The 25,410-nt window shown below is 41.0% G+C and overlaps 1 protein-coding gene across 12 annotated transcripts in view; it reads right to left on the bottom strand.

Annotated features, from left to right (window-relative positions):
* The window catches only part of Zc3h14 (zinc finger CCCH-type containing 14), a 44,384-nt gene extending 19,229 nt beyond the window's left edge, over positions 1–25,155 (bottom strand). For 8 of the 12 annotated variants that reach the window (XM_036205726.1, XM_036205727.1, XM_036205731.1 and 5 more), the window contains exons 1-9: positions 25,018–25,155; positions 24,608–24,650; positions 18,090–18,204; positions 15,064–15,104; positions 13,772–13,967; positions 12,087–12,516; positions 11,437–11,597; positions 10,910–11,010; positions 7,665–7,820 (exon numbers count right to left, since the gene is read on the bottom strand). In XM_036205726.1, the coding sequence (XP_036061619.1) occupies positions 7,665–7,820; positions 10,910–11,010; positions 11,437–11,597; positions 12,087–12,516; positions 13,772–13,967; positions 15,064–15,104; positions 18,090–18,204; positions 24,608–24,650; positions 25,018–25,053 (1,279 nt within the window). In that variant the 5' untranslated portion in view covers positions 25,054–25,155. Of the gene's footprint in view, positions 1–7,664; positions 7,821–10,909; positions 11,011–11,436; positions 11,598–12,086; positions 12,517–13,771; positions 13,968–15,063; positions 15,105–18,089; positions 18,205–24,607; positions 24,651–25,017 lie in introns of those variants that run through there. The other 4 variants (XM_036205734.1, XM_036205738.1, XM_036205735.1 and 1 more) reach the window with 4 other exon arrangements.
* Positions 25,156–25,410: the final 255 nt, after the last annotated feature.

Here is a 25,410-nt window from a genome sequence, read left to right as displayed (position 1 = left end):
AAGACCCCAATGTCACTGTTTTTCATACACATACCCAGATGGCCCAGTAATACTTGTTAAAGACTATTCTTTATTGAATTATTTTATTGCCTTTGCTTAAAAAACAAAACAAAACAAAAAAATCAGTCAACTGGTCAGGAATGTATAGCTACCTGGACTTTGGTACTGCCCCTCAGTTTATGCTTAACTTTGCATCAGTCATGATCATTTCAAATTTTGTATTGTTTTCAAATCCAGAAACAGAGCCTCCTTCCCCTGCAACATTATTCTCTTTCAATAGTTTTGATTCCTCTAGATCCTACTTCCATTATGAATTTTAGGGTCAGGTGGCTAATTTTTACAAAAAAGAAGGCAGGGAGTTTCAATGGAGACTGAGTTGAAATTATTTATTGACTTGAGGACAGTTACTATCTTACTGGGATTTAAGTTTTCCAAATGATTTACATGGAAAATCTTTAAAAGCTGGAAACAATCCTTTTAAGTGAGGTATCCCAGACCTAGAAATTCAAATACCAAGTTTCCTTCCATCTGTGGACATTAGCTTTGAATCTTAAGATATGTGTGTTTCATTTTGAATACCCATATAGGTCAGGAAATTACTAAGGAGCCATGGAGAGGAACTTTAAAGGGAGAAGACATAGAATGCACTACTATAAAGGGTTAAAAGGAAACAATGGAACAGTCAAGATTAATGTGGGATAAAGGAGCAGATGGTAAGGTAGAGTAAGTATGGGAGAGATGAACAGCACTAAGAACCTTTCAAAAGACACTTGGAACTCTATCACCATAGATGTTTCCTAACTCAGAGTTAAAATGGAGTCACTCCAACAATGACCCTATTCAACACCAGAGACTAACAAATAAAACTTGGTGCCAAGAATGAGTTACTTCTTTGGAATTAACTAGCCAATGGGGTTCCAAAGACCCCCAAACATTACAGGCTGTTGTCCAGAACTTGATAGTAAGACCCTACAGCTGAAGACATCACATTCTTGAGTCAAAGGACAGGATAAAATCAAGTTGGTTCACAACTGGAAGTAAGTATCATCTCTACTGGCTAGCTTTCATAGCATGTAAGCTACCAAAGGAGAAAAGTAAGCAATTATATCCAACTGTAAGTTCTGGGAACTACAATAACCAATGCCTGGCAAGATGTGCCTATCAGTGCAAACATCATGAGAGTAACCAATTACATTCCTATAGTAGTTGAGAAACAAGCCCAAGCCAGACCAAATCCCAGCATGGAGAGGGGAGTAAGGCCCACAATCCTACCTGTGGCTGGCCTTGAACTCACAGAGATCCCACCTGCCTCTGCCTCCCCAGTGCTGGGATTAAAGGCATGCACAAGAGTCAACAACTGATACTCTACCGTACAAGATGCTGCTAAGCTATGAAGGCAGATGAGGCATTTTAAATGTATTCTCAACTTAATGCCATTTTATACCTTCAGTGGTTTGATCGACAGTAATGCAATCATAAATCAAGGACACCTGTAAGGAAATACTTTGGAGAGTAGAACAAGACAAGTAAAAACAGCAACTGGACATGGTGATGCACACCTGTAATCTCAGCATTCAGAAGGCTGATCGAAGTCCGAAGATTGCCAAATTCAAGTTCAGCCAATGCTACACAGCTACTTCAATTCCATTCTGAGCTAGATAGTGAAAATTTGTCTCAAAAACAAAATTCAAGGAAAGGAAAGCCACTTGACAGAGAATAAAAGTGGGAAGAGTAAAATTTTCAAAACTATTTCACCCCCTCCTGGAAGAGCACAGATTCTCAAATAAAAAGATAAACAGAATACCCATCCCCAAAGTGACTAACATGACTATTTAGCATTGAGGCCTGTCACAGTCAAATTTTGACACTAACAGCACAGGAAACAAACAAACTAGCAAATTAAAACTTTCTGAGGGAGAATAAACTTCCAAGAATTAGCTAAGAACAGGGGCATAGCCTGTAACCCCAGCTCATTTGCCAGATGAGGCAGGATCACTCTAGCCAGAGCAGCCTAGGGAAGAGGGAGACTGTGCAATAAGTAGACAACCCAAAAGAAGAAAACAGGTAAACAAAAGATAGGTAAAAACAAGGGGGAAATGTTTTTAAGAACCCTGAGGGTAGGAGTCGAGGACAAGAGAGATGGCTCAGCAGTTAAGAGCATTTGCTGCTCATGGGCTAGAGAGATCATGTAACTCCAGTCCCCAGAGACCTGACACTCTCCTGACCTCCACAAGTGTCAAGCATGCATGTGGTATATATACAAACATGCAGCCAAGACACTCACATACATACACAAATCTAAAAAACAAACTCCAAACCTCTAGGAAAGGGATGGAGAAATGGTTCTAAAGTTAAGGGCATTCACTGCTCGTATTTATTTATCTGTTTATTTTGAGACAATCTCTCTACATGGCCCTAGCTGTCTTGGAACTATGTAGACCAGTCTGGACCTGAACTCAGAGATCCAACTGCCTCTGTCTCCCAAGTGCTGGAATTAAAGGTACATGCCACCACATGCAGCACTTTCTGCTCTTGCAAAAAACCAAAGATCAGTTCCTAGCGCCAACATTAGGCTGCTCATAATGACCTGTGACTCCAGTTCAGGAAGATCCAATGCCAACTTCTAGACTCTGGATGAACCCTAAGTGCATGAGGTGCTCATCCATGCATATAGGCTCAGATACACACATAAATAAATCTCCAAGAAAGAAAAGCATGAAAGCAAGCTAGCTGGTTGGCTTGCTCGCTGACTCTTACGGCATCCCTAAAAATCTGTCAAGAAATAAAATGTCTATTTGCCTTTGTAATGGGTACTTCCATGAATAATTTTGTTGTTTTTGAGACAGGATTTCAGGTACATTAGGCTGCCATCAAACCTGAGGATGATCTTGAATTTCAGATCCTTTTGCCTCCAGCTCCCAAGTCACTACATACTATTTATGTAGCCTTAATGATGTAAAGTGCTACTTATAGGTTCTTTACATTTAGAAGGAATTTACAAATCAGTAGCCTTACCCAGGAAAACAGAACAAAATGTAAATATCATCAACCCCTGTAAAAATAAATACAACTCAGATGGCAGTCAAGAAGATAAAAGAATTAAAGGAAGGCTTAAGTGTCCCATCTCGTACTTTTTGAGAAAGTGTCTTATTATGTAGCCCAGTCTGGCCTAGAACTTATGATCCTTCTGCCCAAGTCTCTAAAGAGTTAGAAGTACAGGTGTAGGGCACCATGTTCAACTAAAATGTCAATTAAAAATATGTCAAATGTAGGGAAATCAAATATACTGAACTATAAAACATCAGACAAAAATAGGCATTTAGACATAATGCTTAAAATTGGAAACATAGCCAAGAATACAATAGTGGTCTTAGTATATGAATTTCTCAACAGGAAAATATTACAGCAAGAAATCAATGATATCACCTCTAATTGGTAAATGAAAACATGGTGGAATAAACCCATTTCAGACACAGTAGGATGTAATGACACATGCCTATAATCCCAGCCACTCTGGAGGTAAAATATTGACAAATTCAGAGTCATTCTCAGCTACATACTGAAAAAGTTCAAGGCCGGCCTATGTTATGAGATCTGTCTCAAAGAAAGTCATAAACAGAAATATTTAAAGGTGACAACTTCTGAGGAGAGGAAGTAATGTACAGAATTTCATAGTAAGAATGTTGCTTTGTTTTAAAAGTTTCTACATTATTAGACTATTTTCTATGCATTAGCAGGTATTCACTTGTTTTTCTAAAATTTCTCTGGTTAACATTTACTTTGTATTATAAAATACTTTACTTAAAAATGTGAATATGAAATATCCCAAACAGGCAAAGTAAAAGGGAAATCCATGCCTAAACACAGTGTAGTAAAACTGCAGAACAAAGACAAAGAGAAGACCTTGGAAGCAGCCAGTGAGGGAGGACAGATCACCTATGAAGGAACGACAGATAATTAACAACAATGGAGACCAGAAGACAATGGACCTACACATATTTATGTGCTGTCAGTAACTTGTTAAACTAGATTTGGATATGTAGCCAAAGTACTGCACAAGAGGCTCAGAATGGAGTTTAGCTGGTGGAGCACTTTCCCAGCATCCTCAAGGCCCTGGGTTCCATACCCAACCATAGCATAAAACTGGGCATGGTGGCATATATCTGCAATCCAAGCACTCAGGAGGTGTAACCAGGAGGATTCCTGGGTCAAGGTCATCCTCTGCAACATAGTGAGGTAGAGGCCAGCCTGAGATACATGAAACCCTGTCTCAAAGCAGGCAAGCAAGCAAGCAAACAAACGGGCTGGAGAGGCAGCTCAGAGGTCAAGAGTACTGCCTGCTCTTCAAGAGTAACTGGGTTCAAATCCTAGTGCCAACATGGCAACTCACAACCATCTGTCACTCCAGTTCCAAGAGATCTCTCTCTTCAGAAATTTACCTGTAACTGACTTGTTCTAAAGTAGTGATTCTCAACCTTCCTAAGGTTGCAACCCTTCAATATACTTCCTCATGATGTGGTGACCTCCAACCATAAAATTATTTCATTGCTACTTCATAACTGTAATTTTGTTACTATTATGAATTATGATGTAAATATCTGATATGCAAGATATCAAAGGGTTCTTGATGCACAGGTTGAGAACCACTAATCTAAAGGAGGCAGAAGCCAGAGGATCAGAAGTTTAGTATCATGCTCTGCTATAAAATGAGCTCAGGTCTAGCCTGAGGTTATGAGATCCCCCCATAAGTAAATATAGATGGATAGATGGATGGATGAATAGATAGATAGATAGATAGATAGATAGATAGATAGATAGATGGATAGACAGAAATGAAAATAAAAAACCAGTGATAGAAACTACCCCAAATAGACTGGCAATCCTAATAAAATGCTCTAAATAATTCCGCCCCCAAAGGGCAAACTTGGAACATATTTTTTTTTTAAAGTCAAGGCTAAAGTATTATTATTAGCTCACAAGTTTAGAGCAGTGATTGCTCTTGCAGATGACAGACTGACCCAAGACAAAAAGAGAAAACACACACATACAGGGAGATGAGCAGGTGAGTAGAAAGAGGCCAAGGAGATGAGACTATACTGTCAATAATTCATGTAAACCCATGGACATATTTAGATCCCCACAACCTGTCAGCTGAGACTGTAAACAGTGTGAGCACAGAAAACAGTGGGTTTGTGTGATGTGCCTCCCTGCTTATAAGAGCCCTTGCTAGTACTATCTGACACCATTTCAAATGGAACTCTGAACTGGAAACATGAGGTAAAGACAGACATTTGGGGCTGAAGAGATGGTTTGGTTGGTAAGAGCACCTTCTATGTGAGCATGAGAAACTCAGTTCCGACCCCCAGTACACACAGAAAAGCTTGGAAAGGGTATGACTGCCTGTAGCCCAAGAGCTGGGAAAAGGTGAAGAAGTTCCCTGGTCAGCTAGCTAGCATAGCTCAAACAGTGAGGTTCAGTTCAGCGACAGATCCTCTTCTTAGAGAACTTCTGATGGACTGTATTGGCAGTCCTCCTGTGCATGAATACACAGACACCTCCACCCTCCCACACACACATACACAACCTCAAAATGAACATAAGCCCCAAAAACACCTCACCACCAGCTGGTTTATGCACTTCATCTAATCAGGTTCTCTGGTTTTACACAATAGTGTGAATCTCTAAACCTTATGGCTTTAATTTTGTCTCTGTTGTTTTCAAAGTTTTAAAATAAATTCTCAGGTCATATGAACTATATACTATTTCCTGACTATATTTTTTCCTGTTGCAAACATAACATGAAGCTCAAGTGATAAATTCTTCTGGCCTCTGTACCTTCTAAGTTGATTATGGGACTAGAGGTTTGATTACTTGGTTCAAAACCTTTGGCAAGAATTAAGTTTCTTCTCAGAAAGCATGAAACTTCAGACACAACAGCACTGACTATTCCTCCAATTCTACCCCTTGCTGTCACTTACTCACTGAAATGACTGTAGCATAGAAGCTCTCCTCACTTCGTTGCTTTTTTGACATGTTTTTTTAAGAGGGCACTGGGCCACCTGGGACTGGAGTTATAGACGGTTTTAAGGTACCATGTGGGTGCTGGGAAGTGAATCTGGGTCCTCTGGAAGAGCAGTCAGTGTTCTGAACCAAGCCATCTCTCCAGCCCCAACTTCCCTCATTTCTGATATCAGGAGTTGGCAAACACTTTTAATTTTAGTCTACAAAAATAATTCAATCTATTACAACTACTCAACTCATATAGTAGTAGTACAAGAGGCCAAACAATCCTTTCCTGAATTTCCATTCATGAATTGGTACAGCTGGTTTCAATATAATTTATTTACAAAAACAGTACCAATGACTACTACTTGATTACCAGTGAAAATTAAAAGAAAAACAATAAAAATGCTCAATTATTTTATTCATGTTTTTAAGACAATGTAAACGTATCCTTCAGCCAACCAATTAGTTTCTTTTTGGTTGTGTGTGTGTGTGTGTGTGTGTGTGTGTGTGTATGTACTTGTGCTTAGGATTGGATTTGAAAGAGCCTATTTTAAGGCAATTGTCACCAACAGGAACTCATAAGATGCTAGTTCCAGAATACTTTTGACATACCTCTAGCAATAGCTTTCTCTGCTAGCATAGTACCTAGACACTTTAAAAATCATTTCAACTTTTCCAGAATTGAATGGTGGCTAAGGGAAGAAACAAAAAGAATTGAGTCATAAGCAATACATGGAAAAAGATTTCATAGAACCTGGAACAATTAGAATAGGTCAGAAGGAATACAAAACTATGTTCTTAACATATCAGATACCTAAGACGAGGAGGGTAGGATGGGAGTGGGACTCTATGATCAGAGAAGAGTAAATTACAAATACCACGAAACAACAGATTTATTTTTGAAGGGGTGGAGAGAAACCTACAGATTCTAATTTCTGACCTTAATAGAAAAATGATAGAAGAAACAAGAAACTTCAGTCTCTCCTGGTATAAATGGAAAACATAGGTATGGGAGAAGCAGAGAAGCAAGCTCTTCCAAAAGATCACTAACCCAGGTGTCTAAGATACAAGGATAGCATCAGTACTGGGCAAGAAGGACGGGACAGAGTGAGGAGACACACAGGCACATGACAGAGTTGCACTCTGGCCTGCAGAAGCTGGGGTGGAAAGAAGAGGTGGGGGGGGGGATAAACACAAACAGAGGAGGTCAACAACCAGCTGGAAGCTGCTGCTTCTAATGTGTCAGGCGCCAAGGCAAACCAGGGCCACCAGAACAATAGGAAAAGACCACGAGAGGATGCTGGGAGGGACAATTTCAAGAAAACTTCATTAAATAAATAAAACTGAATAGAAAAGATTGAACATAGAAATAAATGAATCTTTATGTAGGACTACTCTAACCCTGAGCAAAGTCTTTAATGACTAAAGCTGGGGATACAGTCAAGGCAGCTCACTAACAAACTCTCTACTTTTGAGAACATTAAGTTTTCCGTCCTAAAAATTTTAAAGTTTCTGAAAAGTATTGAGTTCTCTACAAGATCTCATTCTTTTTGTGTATCCACGTCATCACTTTCTTCATAGTATAACTAACATGCCACAAAAACTTATTTGAAAATACTTAGTATCCCATGGATAAAGTGCAAGTGATAAACCCTCACCTTGAAGTTTCTCTGTACCGTCTCCTTTTGCTTCCTCTTCTTTAACGGGGGGACTTATTCTGGGGGCCCTACTTTGCCCCTGGACCATTTCTGCTAGCAATTCTTCTTGAGAAGTTCGAGTCCTGGGAGCAACTGGAAGTGTCTGTTTCTGTGGAACTTCACATAAAAAACAAAAAGAAGCAAAACAATACAAGCACAATTACTCCTTCAGAACTTCACAGTTACCAACACGTGTTAAATACAAATGCCACCCTTGGGTTCAGAACAGTGACAGTGTTCAAAACTAAGAAAACAACACATACTAAATACAAATGCAATCTTTGGGTTCAGAATAGTGACGGTGTTCAAAAAAAAAAAAGAAAAAAAGAAAAAAGAAAAAAACCTACAGTTTTTCTTACAATATTCTCAGGAAAGACATTCGACTTACTTGCTTGACTTGTATACAAACAGCATCTAAAGCTTGAATGTCAGCACTCAGGAGGTTGAGGCAGTGGGACCACAATGAGTTCTGGACCAGACTGGACTACATAGTAAAAGCTGGTTTCAAAAACTCAAAACAAACCAACAAAAACTATATGTCATGATACAATTTAAAACGTATGTAGTCATTTTAAACCAGATGCAGTGATATGCTCTTACAGTGATTTCAAACTATAACATAAACAGGCAAATAAAGAATGTTTCAATGCTATTTTTTAAAAATCCTTTTGTGACAAGGTCTCACTGTAGACCAGGCTGGTCTCAAATTCACTATTAAGTTGAAAATAACCTTAATCTCTTGCCTCTATTTCCTCTATTAAATGCTAGGATTATAGGCATGTACAATCAAGTTTAATGTTAGTTCTTGAAATGTGGGAATCTCCAACTACTTTTTAAATTTGTTTTTTAGAATTGTTTGTTTTGCCCACAAATACGTATGTGTACCCATGAGTACAGGTATGGTGCCTGTGGAGGTCAGAAGAGAATGTTGGATCCCTGGGAACTGGAATTATGGATGGTTCTGGGCAACCGGACAGGTGCTGGGACTGAACTCAGGTCCTCTGGAAGAGCAGCCAGTGCTCTCAACTGCTGAGCCATCTCTCCAGCCCAATATTCTACTCTTGAAATAGTTGGAGACACTGTTATGAGCACTGGCTGTGATCGAGGAGAAACTGGTTGGCATACATGGATGTTATAAAGGATCTACTAGACTTGCTTGGGGAGTAAGTTGCACAAAGGAGCTCAAGGGACAGTGCACCAACTAACTCAAAACAATAGTAACCAAACTTGTTAGAAACTGCAGAAAGGACGACTGTACTCCTGTAACATAATGAAATTTAGGTTTGCTGAGAAAATGTTTCTACTACAATTTGTTCACTAAGAGCCTGACCTGATGTGGTGGCACATAGCCTTAATTCCAGCACTCGGGAGGCAGAGACAGGCGGATCTCTGTGAGTTCCAGGCCAGACTGGTCTACAGAGCGAGATCCAGGACAGCCAGAACTGCACAGTGAGAATGTGTTTCAAACCAAACAAACAAAAACAACTCCCCCCAAAAAGATTTGTTCACTAATATGCTGCAAGTCTATTTCCAAAACAAAAGAAGCAAGTCTTACTTTACAACCTGTCCTTAGGTCCATCCCCATCTCAGAGAACAGGAAAGCACTGAGTAATGAGTTCCAGTCTGCCATCAAGTCCTAGTTCTCTTTCCAGGAGAAGCTTAATTCTGTCATGGGGCAGGACGACCCTCAATAACTACTGCGGGGGAATGGTACACACACAACACTGGTGTACTTAAGTAACTGTGACAATGTTTTTGCTGTGTAAATGTCCCATTTGTCCAAATGGCCAGACTCCAAGTCTCCTGTCTAAATTGTTCAAAGTGTGACTTGGAGGAGGGGCCTGATGAGATTTAAGGATGACAGCACATGTGGAATGCATAAGCCGAAAGCATAGCTATAAAGCTGGCAAAATGTTCTATTTATGGCTGGCACCCTTTTGTGCATTAGCCAGAACCAATAAAGATTTCCTTTTATTAATCTCTGAGTATTTGGAATGATTTCTCAGAGGGAAGGCATATTAATTCTGTAACAGCTGCTCTTTCAGAGGACTAGGGTTTGATTCCCAGCATCCACATGGTAGCTCACAACCATCAGTAACTAATTCCAGGGGATCCAATGTTCTTTTCTGGACTCTATGTAAGGAAAACACTCATAAACATGAAAAAAAAGTGTAAAAGCAAGGAATTTCAAGGTCATGGAAATGCTTTCAATTCTTACTCTAAGCAATTATCATTGCTGTATTAGAAGAGTGAATTTTTGTAAAGGCAAACTGTTAGAGCAGGTGTTGGCCTCCAGCTGATCATCCCAAATCTACTTAATATTGTATGCTCAAGGTTAAGTAGGGATGAGGAGAAGCAGAAGATAGGTCAGTACCAAGAACTGTTTACTCTGCTTCAAGAAAGGGTCATGTGTGACAAAGGGCAAGTAGAAGAATGCTGTAAACCCATCTATCAAATTCATATAAAAACTTGAATTTCAGAGTTGGCAATTGCTATCAGTTTCCCACTAGCTTCAGCACGTGAACAAGTCCAGAATGTAGCAGCTGCCCAGAGCAACTCACCACCACTTGCATTTTAGAGTAAGTTTTCTTGTAAGAAAGTTTTGTTATAAAAACTTGACACCTCAATATTTGACATCAAATGATTTTAGGGCTGCAATTCTAATTAGGGTAAGAATATAACAATTCTCTGGCTTACATTCTATTACCAGGTTCCATCAAGGGAAAAGAAACTGGTCTATACATATAATTTTAAACAAATTTCTTGCTTTGGTCTGAGGATGTGGTTCAGTGGAAGAGGACTTTCTAAGCATATGAGTTCACTCTGCTGCATGGTCAAAAACTAAATACAAAATTTCTCTAGCTTCAGCAACTTATTACCCAATTTTGTTCGTTTCTACACAAGTACATACATAATATTGAACTAAAAAACTAATATGAATGTCACATATTTTTCCATATTTCCCTTTATAACTCATGGGTATTAGTTTGTGCATATGAGAATAGAGCAGTTTACTCTGCTTAAGGAACTCCGAAGTGAGTTTTTCATCTGAAAAAAAATGCTGAAATCTTTTAAACCCATTCTTCTAGAAGAAGTTCATTCTGGTCTTTGTAGCTAGCAGGACTCTTTACTTCACACATCAAGACAAGCATGCTGAGTTCAATGAAGTGATCTCTTACCAGAAAAGCATACTACATTGAAATTACCTGCAGAATAGTTAGTTGTTTTTGTTACAGACTCTTGAGCTTCAGAGATAGCCTTCAAAATTAGATTCTTGTTAGCTTGTTTAGAAGGTGGAAGAGAAGGTCTAAAAGAGTTTTAAGAAAAGGTATTTTTATAATGTTTTAAATTTCATTTCTTTACATGCTAACCATCTATTATGCTGTTACTATATAGCCTGTTTTAAACATAGCAGTTACAGTTTTTAGAACAAGTCAGTTAGACTGGCATCCTACAGCTTTTTTTAAAAAATGACTCTGTATTAACATTTTCCCCCCATTAATTTCCAGTCTTTGCAGTTCTCTCCAATTCTAAGCAAATCATTTTCCATTAATAGGTGTATCTCTCAAAACCCAAGTGATGCTGCAGGACAGCTTAATGCCAGGGCACTTATCTAGCACTAGTATGCACAGGCCCCAGGTTTCTTCCCCGGCACTGCCAAAGAAACAATCCATCAAAATCTCTGTAGACACATCCACTAGTTCAAGATTCATTTACAGCTGTGGTCATGTACCTCCTCTCAGGCTTTGCTGGCACCGACACACTGCTGGACAAACTTCCTATCCGGGAGCCATAATCCTCATCTTCCTCCTCTTCTTCTCCATCATGACTGAATCTTTTTACTTTTACAACTGAACTTACCACAGGCAACTTTCTCTTCCGAAAGTTTTCATCCTACAATGAGATAAATTTAAGCTTACCTTGCATTGAAAACAAAGTTCTATCACAAAAATACTTGTTTTTATTTTAGGATGACCTTAAGATCTTAAGATGATCATTTAAGATGATCTTAAGACCCGAAAGGACTGGGTTTCTTGTAAAACAGATGAAAATACTTTCTCAAATAGTTAACTCAAAAGAACTTTAAATTTGTTTTGTAAAAGTTGCACAGAGCACTGCTAGAGAAACTATTCAAAACAAGTTATTTGGTTGCTTAAATCTAAAATTGATACATCTGCATAGATACCAAAAAGAAAAGGGCAAAACTAACTCAAACTGCTAAAATCACAAGGCACATAAACATGACATAAAATCCCTATGGAGGCAGTCTGCAAGGACACTATTTAAAACAAACATGAATGTGTTTACTTAGGTTACACCTGGAATCAGCAACTGCCAGTCTCTAGTGCAGTAAGCCAGAATCTATATAAAATCTACACCAACCTCAACACTCATCTTATCCAAGCTGTTTCTGAAGAAGGGGCTGTAAGTGTCGTCTATGCTGCTAAGCACTTCCGGTTCACACAGACGTCCTGCTTCGTAGACTTGGCTGCTCTGTACCTCCAGCTGCTTGGCAGCGTGAGCACTGCTTTGCTGCTGCTGAAGTTGCAGCCTATTTACCTGGGTACCAGTGTCTGCATTTCTACTTGCAGGTGGTCGGTAAATTTCAATAGAAGGGCGAGAGGAACCATATGTAAGTGTCACTGTAGGTTTTTTCTGAGATAAGGGATTCTCCTGCACAAAATTGAGATCTTCATCAATGAGATCATCCGGTTCTGGCTTGATATCAATCACATCTTCAGAAGGTGCTGGCTCCCTCAGAGGTTTCACTGTTGACATTAGCCGGGTTGAAGCTCCATCATCATAAGAATGTCTATTAAAACAAAATAAACAAAGCATTACAACAAAACTAAAGCATTATCCTCAAAGCTTCAAAGAATGTTTACTCAAAACTTTTTTATGAGAAAGTATGGATACTTTTTAATATTAAAAACTATTTCCAAATCATATTCATTCTGTAATTTTTTTTCTTCTTTTGAGCCAGGCTCTTACTATTTAGCTCTGGCTGGCTTGAGCTGCCAAGTGCTGCCTCTACCTGCCAAGTGCTGGGATTAAAGGCCTGCACCAGGGCTGAGGTATGGTTCAGTGATTCTGAGAACTGGCCACTCTTCCAGATCCAGGTTTGATTCTCAACACCCACACTGCAACTAACAGCTATGTGTAACTCCAGTTGCAGAGGTTCTAAAGCTCTCTAAAGGACTCCATGGGTGCTATAAGTGCATGGTGCACAGACACACATACAGGCAAAACACCATACACACCTAATAAAAATTTTTAATGCTTATACCACCACACCTAGCCCTCACACTTTAAACTTTTATTTACTACATTTAAAATAAAAAAAAAAAAATCATATTCTGGTCACCATTAGTTTATTCAAAAACTTGCTCACAGTCTGTTATGGTCTGAACCTGAATGGGGCTGAGGAAATGGTCAGAGCACTAGCTCGTCTTCCAGAGGACCTGGGTTCCATTCCCAGCACCCACACTGGCTTATAACCATCTATCTGTAACTCCTGTGCAAAGAGATCCAACGCCTTCTCCTGGCACCAGACATGTACAGGATTCACAGACATACATGCAAGCAAAACACCTATGCACATAAAAATAAAATAAAAATGAAATAATGAACCTGGAAGGTCCCATACACACTCATGTGTTAAACACTAGATCCCTAGTTCACTATGCTACTTTAGAGGCTACAAATCCTTTTAGAAGGTGGGGCCCAATTGGCCAACATAGGTCATTAGTGTCTAGGAACAGACTTTTGCTGTTCTGGTCTAGTTTTCTTTGCTCCCTCGTCCACTATAGTGCTAGGAATTTCTTTCGTATGCTTCTGTTTACACAAACTCTATCTATCATGCTTCCATGGCTGTGATGAATTGAGAGCCTTCTGAACTCTGAACCAAATACAAGATGTCCCATCAGGTATTTTCTAATAGCAACAAATGACAAGAAAATTAACTAATCCATGATCACTTCACTATTTCCAAAAATTGCTGAAAATAGGAACTAATGTAAGTGTCACATCCCCATGCCTATCTGGCCATAGCAGAGACTGGACTTTACCTGACATTAGTGGATTTCTGCTCCTGTGAACTTGTAGAAACTCTGGAATCTCTTTTCTCAGGCCTAGAGCTAGAAACGGCAAGGGGAGGGACTGCAGCCTCGTGCCTTCTCTCATCTCCCCGACTAAAGCTGCTCTTGTTTGAAGGCACGGTACTATCAAAGATGCTGGTGTCTGTAGACTTTAGACTAGAGGGCTCTGGAAAGAAAAGCATGACCCTGGTAATCTTTTTCTTAGCTCTCCTTCCTTTCATCACCAATTCAAAAGCAATACATTTAATAGAAAAAAGATTATTTTTTAAATTGGTAACTCAAAGTGTTCCTTTTCCAGTTTGTTTGTTTGGTTTTGGTTTGTTTTGCTTTTTTGAGATAGGGTTTCTCTGTGTAATAACTCTGGCTGTCCTGGAACTTGCTCTATAGACCAGGCTGGCCTTGAACTCACAGATCCACCTGCCTCTGCCTCCTGAGTGCTGGGATTAAAGGCGTGCGCCACCACCGCTCAGCTAAAGTTTTTTTTTTTTTCAAACAAAAACAGGTCTTATGAAGTCCAGGCTGACTATATATACCACCAGGGATGACTCTGAACTTCCCATTCTCCTGCCTCCACTTCTGCAGCATTAGGGATTCTAGGCATGTACCTCCATGCCTAATTTTTTCAGTGCTTGGGACTGAACTCAGAGCTCCTTGCATGCTAGGCAGGCACTCTACCAGCTGACCCGCAACTCTCACTCCTCCAAGGCGGCAGTCTGAAAAGGAGCTGGTGTTTATCAAGAGACTTTAAGCACTAGGGGGTAAAAAGCATCTGAAAATGTGGGCATGGGATTCTTAAAGGAGAATGTCTCAACAATATAAATAATATTTATTATTACTACTACTACTAAATAACAATTTATTGTTATTATTTTCCAAGAGTATCCACGTTTTAAATACTAGGATAATATTTGTGTATTCTCATTTCATTCCACATTACTTTTAATCACTAAGTAGCATTCCTATACATCATTGTAGTTTATCTGATTTATTAGGTAACGTTAGATCTCTTTCAATTGTGAAGCAGTGAGGTATCTCTAAGGTTAAAGTTTGTGTACATTTGTAATGACTTCCTCAGATACACGGCACTGTCTTGCCCATCACTGTCAAATCACAGTATGTTTAACGTTTTTACAGTTCAAATGGACTATTCCTTTTAAGTGCCCGATGTTCTTCCAAGAGCAGTATAAATGACTTTAGAAAGGAAAGGATCACACGTTTAACAAGCAGAAGTTTCAAAAAGCTCTCAATTTTACAAATCTTACCAGTTGTAACAGAGCGAAGTTTATCTAATACACCATGGAGCCTAAAAAACAAAGCAAAACAAAACCTCCCTTAATAAAAATTTTATTTCAATTGCCACTCTAAATTTGATGACATTATATCCAGATTAGTTCTTTTAAAGGCATTTAATAATACTGAACTGAATTTTCCAATTACACACTAGTTTTTTCTTACAGGCCTTACAATAGGGGTGGGGAGAAAGCTCAACAGCAGAGCAGTTGAAGTCCTGGAAATGTAACCTATTGCCTCATGTATACTATTCAAGTACTCTAATATTACTGATCGACACCCACAGCTCTGTTTTTACTTTTTGAGACCAGGTCTAAGTTGCTTGAACCTTCTACCTCAGTCTTCCAGGTAGCTAGGATTACATGGTGTCAACAGATCCAGAACAGAATGTTAAGAGCACACACAAGGCCCTGGGTTCAACCCCCAGCACCCAAGAAAAAAGACAAAGACATCATTTGACAAGTCTTGATTTAAAAAAAAAAAAAGTTACCTTACTTTCTAAAGACTGAAGACCAATGTAGCTAATAGTAAACAACCAAGTATCCCAAACATAGAATACTGCCTGTCACAAGTGTGTTACCTGTGTGTGCGTGTGTGTGCGCGCGCGCATGTGTGTACATGTGTATGTGTGTGCGTGTGTGCGCATGCCGTTTCTTTCTGCCCTCCTCCCTCGCCCTCTCCACAGAGTTAAACCAAGAACCATGCTCTACTAAGTACATGTTCTACCACTGAGCTATAAATACTCTAATCCAGTGGTTAATATTTAAACTATTTAAATGGCTTCTTGGATAATGTAATTCTGAGAGGTAAAAAAGTTAATAAATATGTTATCCCAGTTTACTATCACTATTACTTAAAACCTTGCTTTGACATAGCCTATCTTAACAGTTTTATAGAAGGCATGTGTGCACAGCAAGCCTTCCAAAATCCTCTCACAAACACCAGAAGTTTCCTATTGTTTCATTTAGACTCCATTCATGTGCTAGCTTCCTCATGGACACAATTATTTCAGGATTAAAAAAAATAGGATAAGAAAAAAAACAAAAACAAAAACAAAAAAACAACTTAGTGTAAAGCTATAAAACTGACAGCAAAAATAAAACACAAAATAGCACCAGAGTAGGGCTGGGAGTCCTGAGGCGATTCCTAGAGCCCGCGTAAGAGCTGGGTGCTGGAAACCACCAGCACCTGTAAGGCAGAGACAGGAGTCTCTGGGACAAACTGTCTAGGTGGACTAAAGAGACTGGCGAGCTCTGGGCTCAGTGAGACCCTGCCTCGGTAAACAGAGTGATCCAGTGAGACACCCAACATCAAATTCAGGCCTACAAATAGAAACACACACACACACCCTTGCGTATCTACATATGCAAACATGCATATTCACACAAGCAAACAGCCAATTATACTTCAGGATAGTCTATTGAACTTTCGTGAACTGATGAAAGCACCAGAGAGAAGACACAATTCCTCAGATGAGTGCACGGGATGAAACTGTATTTGCAGCAGGATGGGAAGCTGATTTTGATTTTAAATCACGTTGAGTTAATGCTATATTTGTTTACTAAATCTGTCTTAAGCAGTCCATTAAGTCATCTGAAAAAGAACCTACAACGTCAGTTTTCCAGCTTAGATCAGCTGGACTGAAAACCCCAAGTGATCTAAAGGTTTAACCAAAGGTCAGGTCACAACAATGCTTATGAAACAAAACAAATGCTTGAACTACTCATGACTTCTGGAGAGATGGGTCAGTGGTTAAGAGCACTGCTTGCTCTTCCAGAAGTCCTGAGTTCAATTCCCAGCAACTACATGGTAGCTCACAACTATCCATAATGAGATCTGGTGCCCTCTTTTGGCCTGCAGGCATACATGCAGACAGAATACTGTATACGTAATAAATAAATAAATAAATAAATAAACAAACAAATAAATAAATAAATTTTTTTGCAGTATTGCAATCATAGTATAATTTTCTCAGTCAAAAACACCATGACCATTTGAGAACAAACTATATTAAGCAGAGTACATAGCCACAATGAAGCAGTGTGTTAACATGTAAGGATCAGGGTAATCTTAATGTGCTCCAAAATTGTGCAATATAAAGCAGAAAATTCTGCACAGATTTTTCAAAGTGTCATCATAAGAGCCATAAGTCCTAGAGCTGCCAAAACCACTGAGAAGACATTCTTCCTTAAGAATCAAGACGTGAACAGGCACCACCTCCCTTCATGCCTCCTACTCAACGGAAGCAGGCTAAGTGCTCCCTCAGCTGTGCTCCATCCTCAGCTGTGCTCCATCCTCAGCTTTCAGGAGTTGATGGGTCTTTAGTCGGTGGCCCTTTCACAAGTATTTCCCACCTGTCAGCAGACAAGCACTCATTTTCCTTTCCAATCCTTACTCTGCCTTAAGCCTGCTAACTGAAGCTGGCCTTCTTAAACTGAATCTCATACTCATTCTCAACTAAGGGCACATGTGATTTGATAAAGGGTAGTTCAAATCATGAGGATTTTATATGAAAAAATAAAGTTGCTTATTTGAAAGGTGACTGGGATGTTTGTCAAATGGGGACATGCATGTGTCAGGAAAAGAAAAAAGCTTAAAACTAAAACAAAAGAAAAAAGTCTTCCCCATAAAAGTAAAAAACAAGCCTAGCACAAACTAAGGAGTTCCCTGTTTCTAAGTGGTTGTTGGGGGGAGTGGGGGGTGGAGAGGAGGGGGATGATGAAGTGTAGAAGGCAACAATGGCTAATAGATATATCAAGGGCTCCTACAGTGCAGGCACATCTGCAAGCTCTCTGATGTAGCAGCTAAGCTGTCCTCACAAGTACAGACAGCAGGTGATTTCCTATTCCCACTGACAGAGGGAAAACCTCCAGAGGCTTGTGCTGCACAGCTCACAGAGCGCCTCTCCACAGTGAACCTCCCAAGACCACGGAGACCTCCTTCTGGATACAATACCAATTCTGACTTTGCTCTGAGGCACAGACATTCAGAAACATACCATACGGTGAATCGAATTGTGTTGTTCCCTAGAAACAGGGACAGGTCCTCTGTCATTTGGTCCTGACTTTTCTTGTTGGCCACCATCACCATAATGTAATCAGGAAGTTCTTCATCTATTTAAAAGGAAAAGTATACCAAACTTTTAAATGTTTCCTCAATATTTGATTTTGCTCAAAATCAATGTCCTTAAAAACCTCACTCTAACGTAGGATAGACAAGAAAGCTCAGCTTCCAATTTCCCCCTTTATCCCACAATTATTTCCATATTAGAAGGCCAGGAATTGGGAAATTTCTAGTCATAAAACTAGGTATCCTGGGTCACAGAATCATTTGGGAGAATGTACTGGTTTTTGTAAGAAATCTTTTCAATGCTCATCAACTAGTTTTCTGTACTCATTTCCCTAGAGAATATGCTTCCACTTATAAAGGTAGGCTTCAATTACTCCACGTACTAAACTTTCCCCAACAGCACATACACTAAACTACACAGAACTCTATAGCATATACAATGCTGGGAGTTCAACTGTTAATGCCAAAAGAAGGAAAAAAGTTCAAGGGCAACTCAACTTCTTTCATCCACCAATGGCAACCCTAACCAATGACTGCAGGGAAAAGCCTGAGAACAATAACCAATGACTGCAGGGAAAAGCCTGAGAACAATAAGGAAGCAAAGTCACTGTGAGGAAACCTAATTTCTTTTTGAGAAATAGGTGTTCTGGCTGTCCCACCCCATATATATGGCCCATGAGAGGGTCTTAAACTCAAGATCCTTTTCCCTCTGCCTTCTCAAATACTGAGATTACTGACATACACCTCCATACAGAGCTTCAAACATGTCTTTATTACAATTCCCTTAGTAACTAAAATACTCGTAATTTCCACATACACAGAAAGGTCCTTCTGCCAGACACTTGTTTCAAAGGAAAACAAGTAGGTGTTGAAGAGATGGCTCAACTGTTGAAAGCACTAGCTGCTCTTCGAGAGGACCCAGGTTCAATTCCCAGCACCCAATGGCAGCTCACAACCGTCTGTAACTCCACTTTCAGGGCATCCAACACCCTCATACAGACATACACGCAGGCAAAACACCAATGCATATAAAGTAATAAGTAAATAAACCATTAAAAAAAAAGAAAAGAAAAACATCCAAACTCCAGTACAGAAGCAGGATAAAAGAGAAGGCAGTATTTTATGGGAGCATGCAATAAGGGAGGAAATTATAAATAAAGTGGCCAATCTTTCTGTGTTGCTAAAGTATCAAAAAAAAAAAAAAAGCCCTATTGTAATAAATAAGCTAATCTTTATGTATATGACATATCTACAATCCAACACTACTAACTCAGACAGTGCAAACAGGTAAGAATGCTAAGATACTTGAGCAGACAGCTATTTTTCTTTCCTAGTGCCAATGAAATGATTTGCCACTGTATCAACTTGTACTTTTTAAAATTTCATGAGATCAGTGGTTGTCTCGATATAAAGTGGGAACAAGGAAAGGTGTTAAAACCAGTTACAAAGTCAAAGGAGCTACTGGAAATTTGGGAAGCGAGGAGGACTTAATGAGTCTATTCTTCCTTTTTTTTTCTTCTTCTAAAAATGGTGCTAGGATTGCATGGGATCTTGTACATAGCATTAGGCAGTCTCCAATGAGCTATACCCAGTCCAGTAGATTTATCATATTGGTGAGTGGTTTTAGATATATACTTATCAAGACATGGCAAATATACTAAGAAACAAACACATACACTTCAGGTATGTGCAATTTAAACTATCAATTATTTCTTGGCAAAGCCTTTAGAATCCACATGTTTCTGAGTAGACAATACAATGAAAATTAAGAATCTAATGCAAACTTAGCATGTGACCATAAAATATTCTTCCACAGTCCAGACAGACTTCTAAAATACATTTTGGTTTTTGTTTTTGTTTTTCCAGACAAGGTTTCTCTGTGTAGCTTTGTGCCTTTCCTGAATCTTGCTCTGTAGACCAGGCTGGCCTCAAACTCATAAAGATCTGCCTGCCTCTGCCTCCTGAGTGCTGGGATTAAAGGCGTGCGGCCACCACCGCCCGGCATTCTAAAATACATTTTAAATTAGCATACTGGGGACAGAAGACAGCAGTGAAAGCTGGGAAGGTACACAGAAGCTCCCACCTCTAGGGTGTAAATGAAAACTGAACGGTTCGTCCAGTCAGAGAGGGAAGAGGGATCTATGAGCAAGGGGCATCAAAATCATGACGGGGAAACAAACCTACAGAGACAACCAAACCAACCAAGCTAGCGGGACTCATGAACTTTAGATCAAGAGCTGTGGAGCCTGCATGGGACTGGACTAGACACTCTGCATAATGAGAAAGATGTGTAGCTTGATCTGCTTAAGGGGCCCCTGGCAGTAGGATCAGGATCCATCCTTGGTGCATGAGCTGGCTTTTTGGAGTCCATTACCTATAGTGGGACACCTTAAACAACCTTGATACAGGAGGAGGGGCTTGGACCTGACTCAACTGAATGTACAAGGATCTGCTGACTCCTCATTGGAGGCCTTACCTTTTCAGAGAAGAGGGGATAGGGGGGTGAGAGGAGGGAAGAGAGGGGGAATCTGTGATTGGTATGTAAAATGAATTAAAAAAAAACAAAAAAACTGGACTGTCACTACTGCACCACTGACCTGTTCCACATAAGCATAGAGAAAACCTTTTCTGCTTGCTTTAAAGAGTGGTGGCTCTTCTTTGTACCCCACCCAATACTTTGAAAAATAAATATTCAAATACTTACTGAACTACTGTCTTTACAACCTTCTAGAGCCCTGAGACTCTTTTTAGGTATAAAGAAACATGAGAAGCTGGGACTAGTAGTGGGTATGACTGTAACCCAGCCCCTAGGAAACTGAATCAGGAGGGTCAGTTTGAGGCTGGCACAAGCTATATATCATGAATGGCAAGCCAGCCGGAGCCACACAGTATAAGACCCTACCTCAAAGAAAACAAAAGCCACCCTGTTCCGGACAGTGAGGTATATACATCTACAAATAATATGGTAACTAACTGCAAACATAAAAAAGACCTTGTCTTATTTCAAAGCACTGGAAGATGACTTCTGTTAACTGACAGATTAAACACCAGGCTCTCTGCTGGAACCCATCACAAAATTGCTAGCTTTAAGGAATTTCCAATTTTGAAGTGTAATAGTGTTAAAGAGTTTATGGGGTCCTAGGTTCAAGGAAGGAGGGAAGGCGGGACATCTATCCTTCCCCTAAGTCGTTTTTATACAGTTAACATAACAGAAGCAACAAGGACCCCCAACCCTGAGCCCCTGACCCTCGGTCTGCTATTGATAGGCTTAGTTCAGCACTCTCCCAAAGCAATACTGCCGCTCCAATTCCAGCAGTATTTCAGAAGCAAATGCAACTATAAGGTAATGTTTTAAAAAACTAAAAAAAAATTGGTTTGCAATTTCTGCTAAGTGACAGTAATGAATTGATCTCAGTGAGCAGGTGCTTGTGCCTTACACGGCCAGTTACTAACACTTCCACATGTGCAGCAGATCTCTCACAGCTGGCACCATTACGTGTTAAATGAGAAAAACAAGGAAACCTAAGAAGATCCAGGTCTGCCTTCATCTTTCATACCCATGGGAAGTCTTACAACAATCCTGAAACAAACCTGAAATCCAATAATCAATTGCAATTCATAAACTACTAATTCTTAGCCTGTTCAGTCTCAGGGTCTTTCTCTGGCTAATGTGAATTGTATCTACTAACATTAACCATATGAATTTAAGATGGAGAATTCTTAAAGGATATAATTATTAATATATCAATTATTTGCTAGTAGCTCAATTATATTAACTTAATAGTTTTTTTGAGAAACAAACAAACAAAAAAAACCATAATATCCCTAAGGATGGCCTTGCCTTCTACTTCCATAAATCTCTTTTGTATCTGGTCTAAAAGATAAATAAATTCTAATCTGTTTCTTACATATAATCTGTGGTCAAGCTGTTTAATGTCGGGGGATGTCAAGAAAATCTCGTCCTACAAAGATGTACTTCAAGCATTTTAACAGCCTTTCTAGATCTCATGGATACCCTTCTGTGATACCACACTAAAACTCAAGTGCCAATTTATTAGCAATATAGAATCTAATACACCACCAGTCACCTCTTTGTACTATTACATGAAAATCCACCTATACATCCTTTGATTTCTGCATAATTCAGTAACATGTAGTGGTCAATTGGAAATACTAGTTCACCGAGCTGGTGAACCAAAGACATGCTGATGAATTTCATTATATGATGCCACACCGTTAGTACCTACATAATTTCACCACAAAATCTTTCAGTTCACAGAGGTCAAAGTTTAATTTTCATTTAAGGTTCAGCTTGTCATTGGCAATAAAAACTAGCTTTTTTCATGCCTACTGAATACCTAAGTGCACAAAACCAGTTTATCACTTCTTAAAAGGTAAAAAAAGCTTCCACTTCTGTGATAAAACACTGTGACCAAAAGGGGAGTGTTTATTTCATCTTACAGCTTATGGTCTATCATTCAGGGACGTCAGGGCAGGCAGGAACCTGTGCTGTGGGATATCTTTCTGTACGCTGTGAATATGTGTTGCTGATTGGTTGATAAATAAAGCTGCATTGGCCTATGGCAGGGCAAGATGGAGCCAGGTGGGAAAATCCGAGAGAGAGAGTGGGAGGAGAAAGGAGAGGCAGGGCAGACACCACACTGCTGTGCAAGGAGCAACATGTAATAGGATGCAGGTAAAGCTACGGAACATGTGGCAATACACAGATTAATAGAAATGGGTTAGTTTAAGGTGAAAGAGCTAGCTAGCAAGAAGCCTGCCATGGCCATACAGTTGGTAATTAATATGAGCCCCTGAGTGATTATTTCATAAGCGGCTGCGGGACACAGGAAAACTTCCAGCTACAACCTGGAGGCAGGAACTGATGCAAAGGCTGTGGAGGAGTGCTGCTTCCTGGCTGGCTCTGCCTGCTTGCTTTCTTTCAAGTTTTCTGAGATAAGGTTTCTCTTTGTAGCCCTGGCTGTCCTGGAACTCACTCTGTAGACCAGGCTGGCCTCTAACAGAGATCCCTCCCAAGTGCTGGGATTAAAGGTGAGTGCTAGTATTAAAGCCATGTGCCACCAACGCCTGGCTTTCTGCCTGCTTTTCTTTAAAGCACCCAGGATCACCAGACTGCGGGTGGCACCACCCACAGTAAACTGGGCCCTCCCACACAAATCAAGAAAATGCCCCATAGCCTTGTCCACAAGCCAATCTGGTGGTGGTGGCATTTCTCGGCCGAGTGCTCCTCTTTCTGAACGAAACGACTCCAGCTTGTGTCAAGCTGACATGCCGGCACAGGTGACAACCTTAGTTCAAAGTCACTTAATGCCTTTTCCCAAAACAGTCACATCAGCTCAGTGTGCCACTGCTTCCCAAGCACTTCGATGTCCTCACAACCGAAATACTAAAAAGATGGATGTCCTGGAACTCACTCTGTAGAGCAGGCTAGCGGAGAACTCTGAGATCCGCCTGCCTCGGCCTCCCTCCTGAGTGCTGGGATTAAAGATGTGTGCTACCGCCTCCCAGCTGAGAAGCCAGTTTTCAAAACATTATATTAACTATTTCACTGATAATATTCTAAATGGAACTGGCTTTTTTTTTTTTTTAACTACAACAAGTAATTTGACTAAGAGTTCTAGGAAAATCTGGCGTGACTACCTTTTAAACTTAGTTTTCTGACCACTGCTGTCATATAATCCAAATGTAAACATCACCCAAAGCCAAGCCTCCTAACTAGTATGAAAACAATTTTGACTCCACAGGTCAATAAGGGCCTGAGACACCTAAGCTCCCACGATTTACACTTGAAGTTACCAGCAATGAAGTCAGACCAGGCCTCTTCCCACAACCCTGTTCAAACACCCAAAGCCTTTGTTTCTATTTGTACAACTGAGGGCATTATAACTTACATCTAGTGGTGGTTTTTATTGCATAGACGTAAGAGCTAAACACTGCCTAGCCCAAAGTAAACACTCATTTTAAGAAAAGAGCTGTCAGGTGCGAGTGAGTAGGAAGAACATTAAAAAAAAAAAAAAAAACCCTAAACATAAAACTCACTGAACCAGCTCTGTGGCAAATGCCAGAAGCATCTCACACGTTCATATTCAAACTGATAGATCTGAAATTAAAGGTCATGACGACGAAACAGAACAAGATTCAGACAAACATTATGGGTTGGGGGGGAAAAAAAAAACCGACAGCCTCGGCGGAAGAAAAAGCTAGACTATTTCAAAATTAACGCTTTAGACAGGACATGGGGGGCGGGGGGGCTCTGGGTGCTGCTATAAACGGTTCAATGAAACGAGGGTAGAGGAAACCAGGGAGTATTCGATGTCAAGGCAGACCACGCGAAGAGCTTTGGGCAGCCTCACTGAGACACGCGCATTCCGTCAGCAGCAAGCCCTACAAGTAGATTTAGGCGAAGGACAAGCAGCAGCAACTTACCCACGTAAGCTCCTAATTCTTGCAATTTCCCCTTAATGGCACTCTGGGGAGGGGAGAGAGAGAGAGAAAAACAAAAACAGCAAACGGTGCCTGTGAAAACCCGCGGCGGTCACAGAGCGCCCCCCCGGCTCCCCGCCCCGGGAGGTGGAGGAGGGGACGCCCGACACCCCCTCCCGCTCTCCCCCGGCGCTTTCCTCCGCCACCGCCCCGGGCTGGCTCCCACAGGCCTGCCGAGGTCCCCCGAGCCGCCGCGCCGCGCCTGCGCCCTGTCAAGAGGCGGCCCGCGCCGAGGAGCCGCGGCAGGCCGGGCCCAGCCGCCCCGTTACTCCTGGCAACCGCCGGCCCGCCAGGCCCGGCGCCCGCCCGCCCGTCCTCCCTCCCTCCCTCCCGCCCGCCAACGCGGGCCTCACCCGGATCTTGCGGCTGATCTCGGTGCCGATTTCCATGGCTCGGAGGCGGGCGGCCCGGGCAGCACTGCGCGGCGTTTCGCTTACCTGGAGCCCGCCGCGGGCTGCCACCCTGCAGCCTCTCCCCCCGCCCTCCACGCCGCCGCCACCGCCGCTCCGCCTCCGACCGTGCGCGCTGCGTGTCCCCGCCCCTGCTGGCGCCCCCGTGCAAGTGGGAGCCAGCGCGCATGCGTCTGCGCACACGCATGCGCCCGAACGTCCCTAGCGGGTCCGGGAACCTGTGCTCTGGCGCCCCCTGCTGGCCGCACAGAGGGCGGGCAATGGCGTGCAGGTAACCTGGTGTCACCTAACCTTTCCTAAACCAGGGGAACGGGATGAAAAACCTCCTTTCATCCC

Source organism: Onychomys torridus, chromosome 14, assembly GCF_903995425.1.
Source record: "Onychomys torridus chromosome 14, mOncTor1.1, whole genome shotgun sequence".
Lineage (NCBI taxonomy): Eukaryota > Metazoa > Chordata > Mammalia > Rodentia > Cricetidae > Onychomys > Onychomys torridus.
Note: the sequence above shows the minus strand (reverse complement) of the source record. Positions and strands in the feature narration are given on the sequence as shown.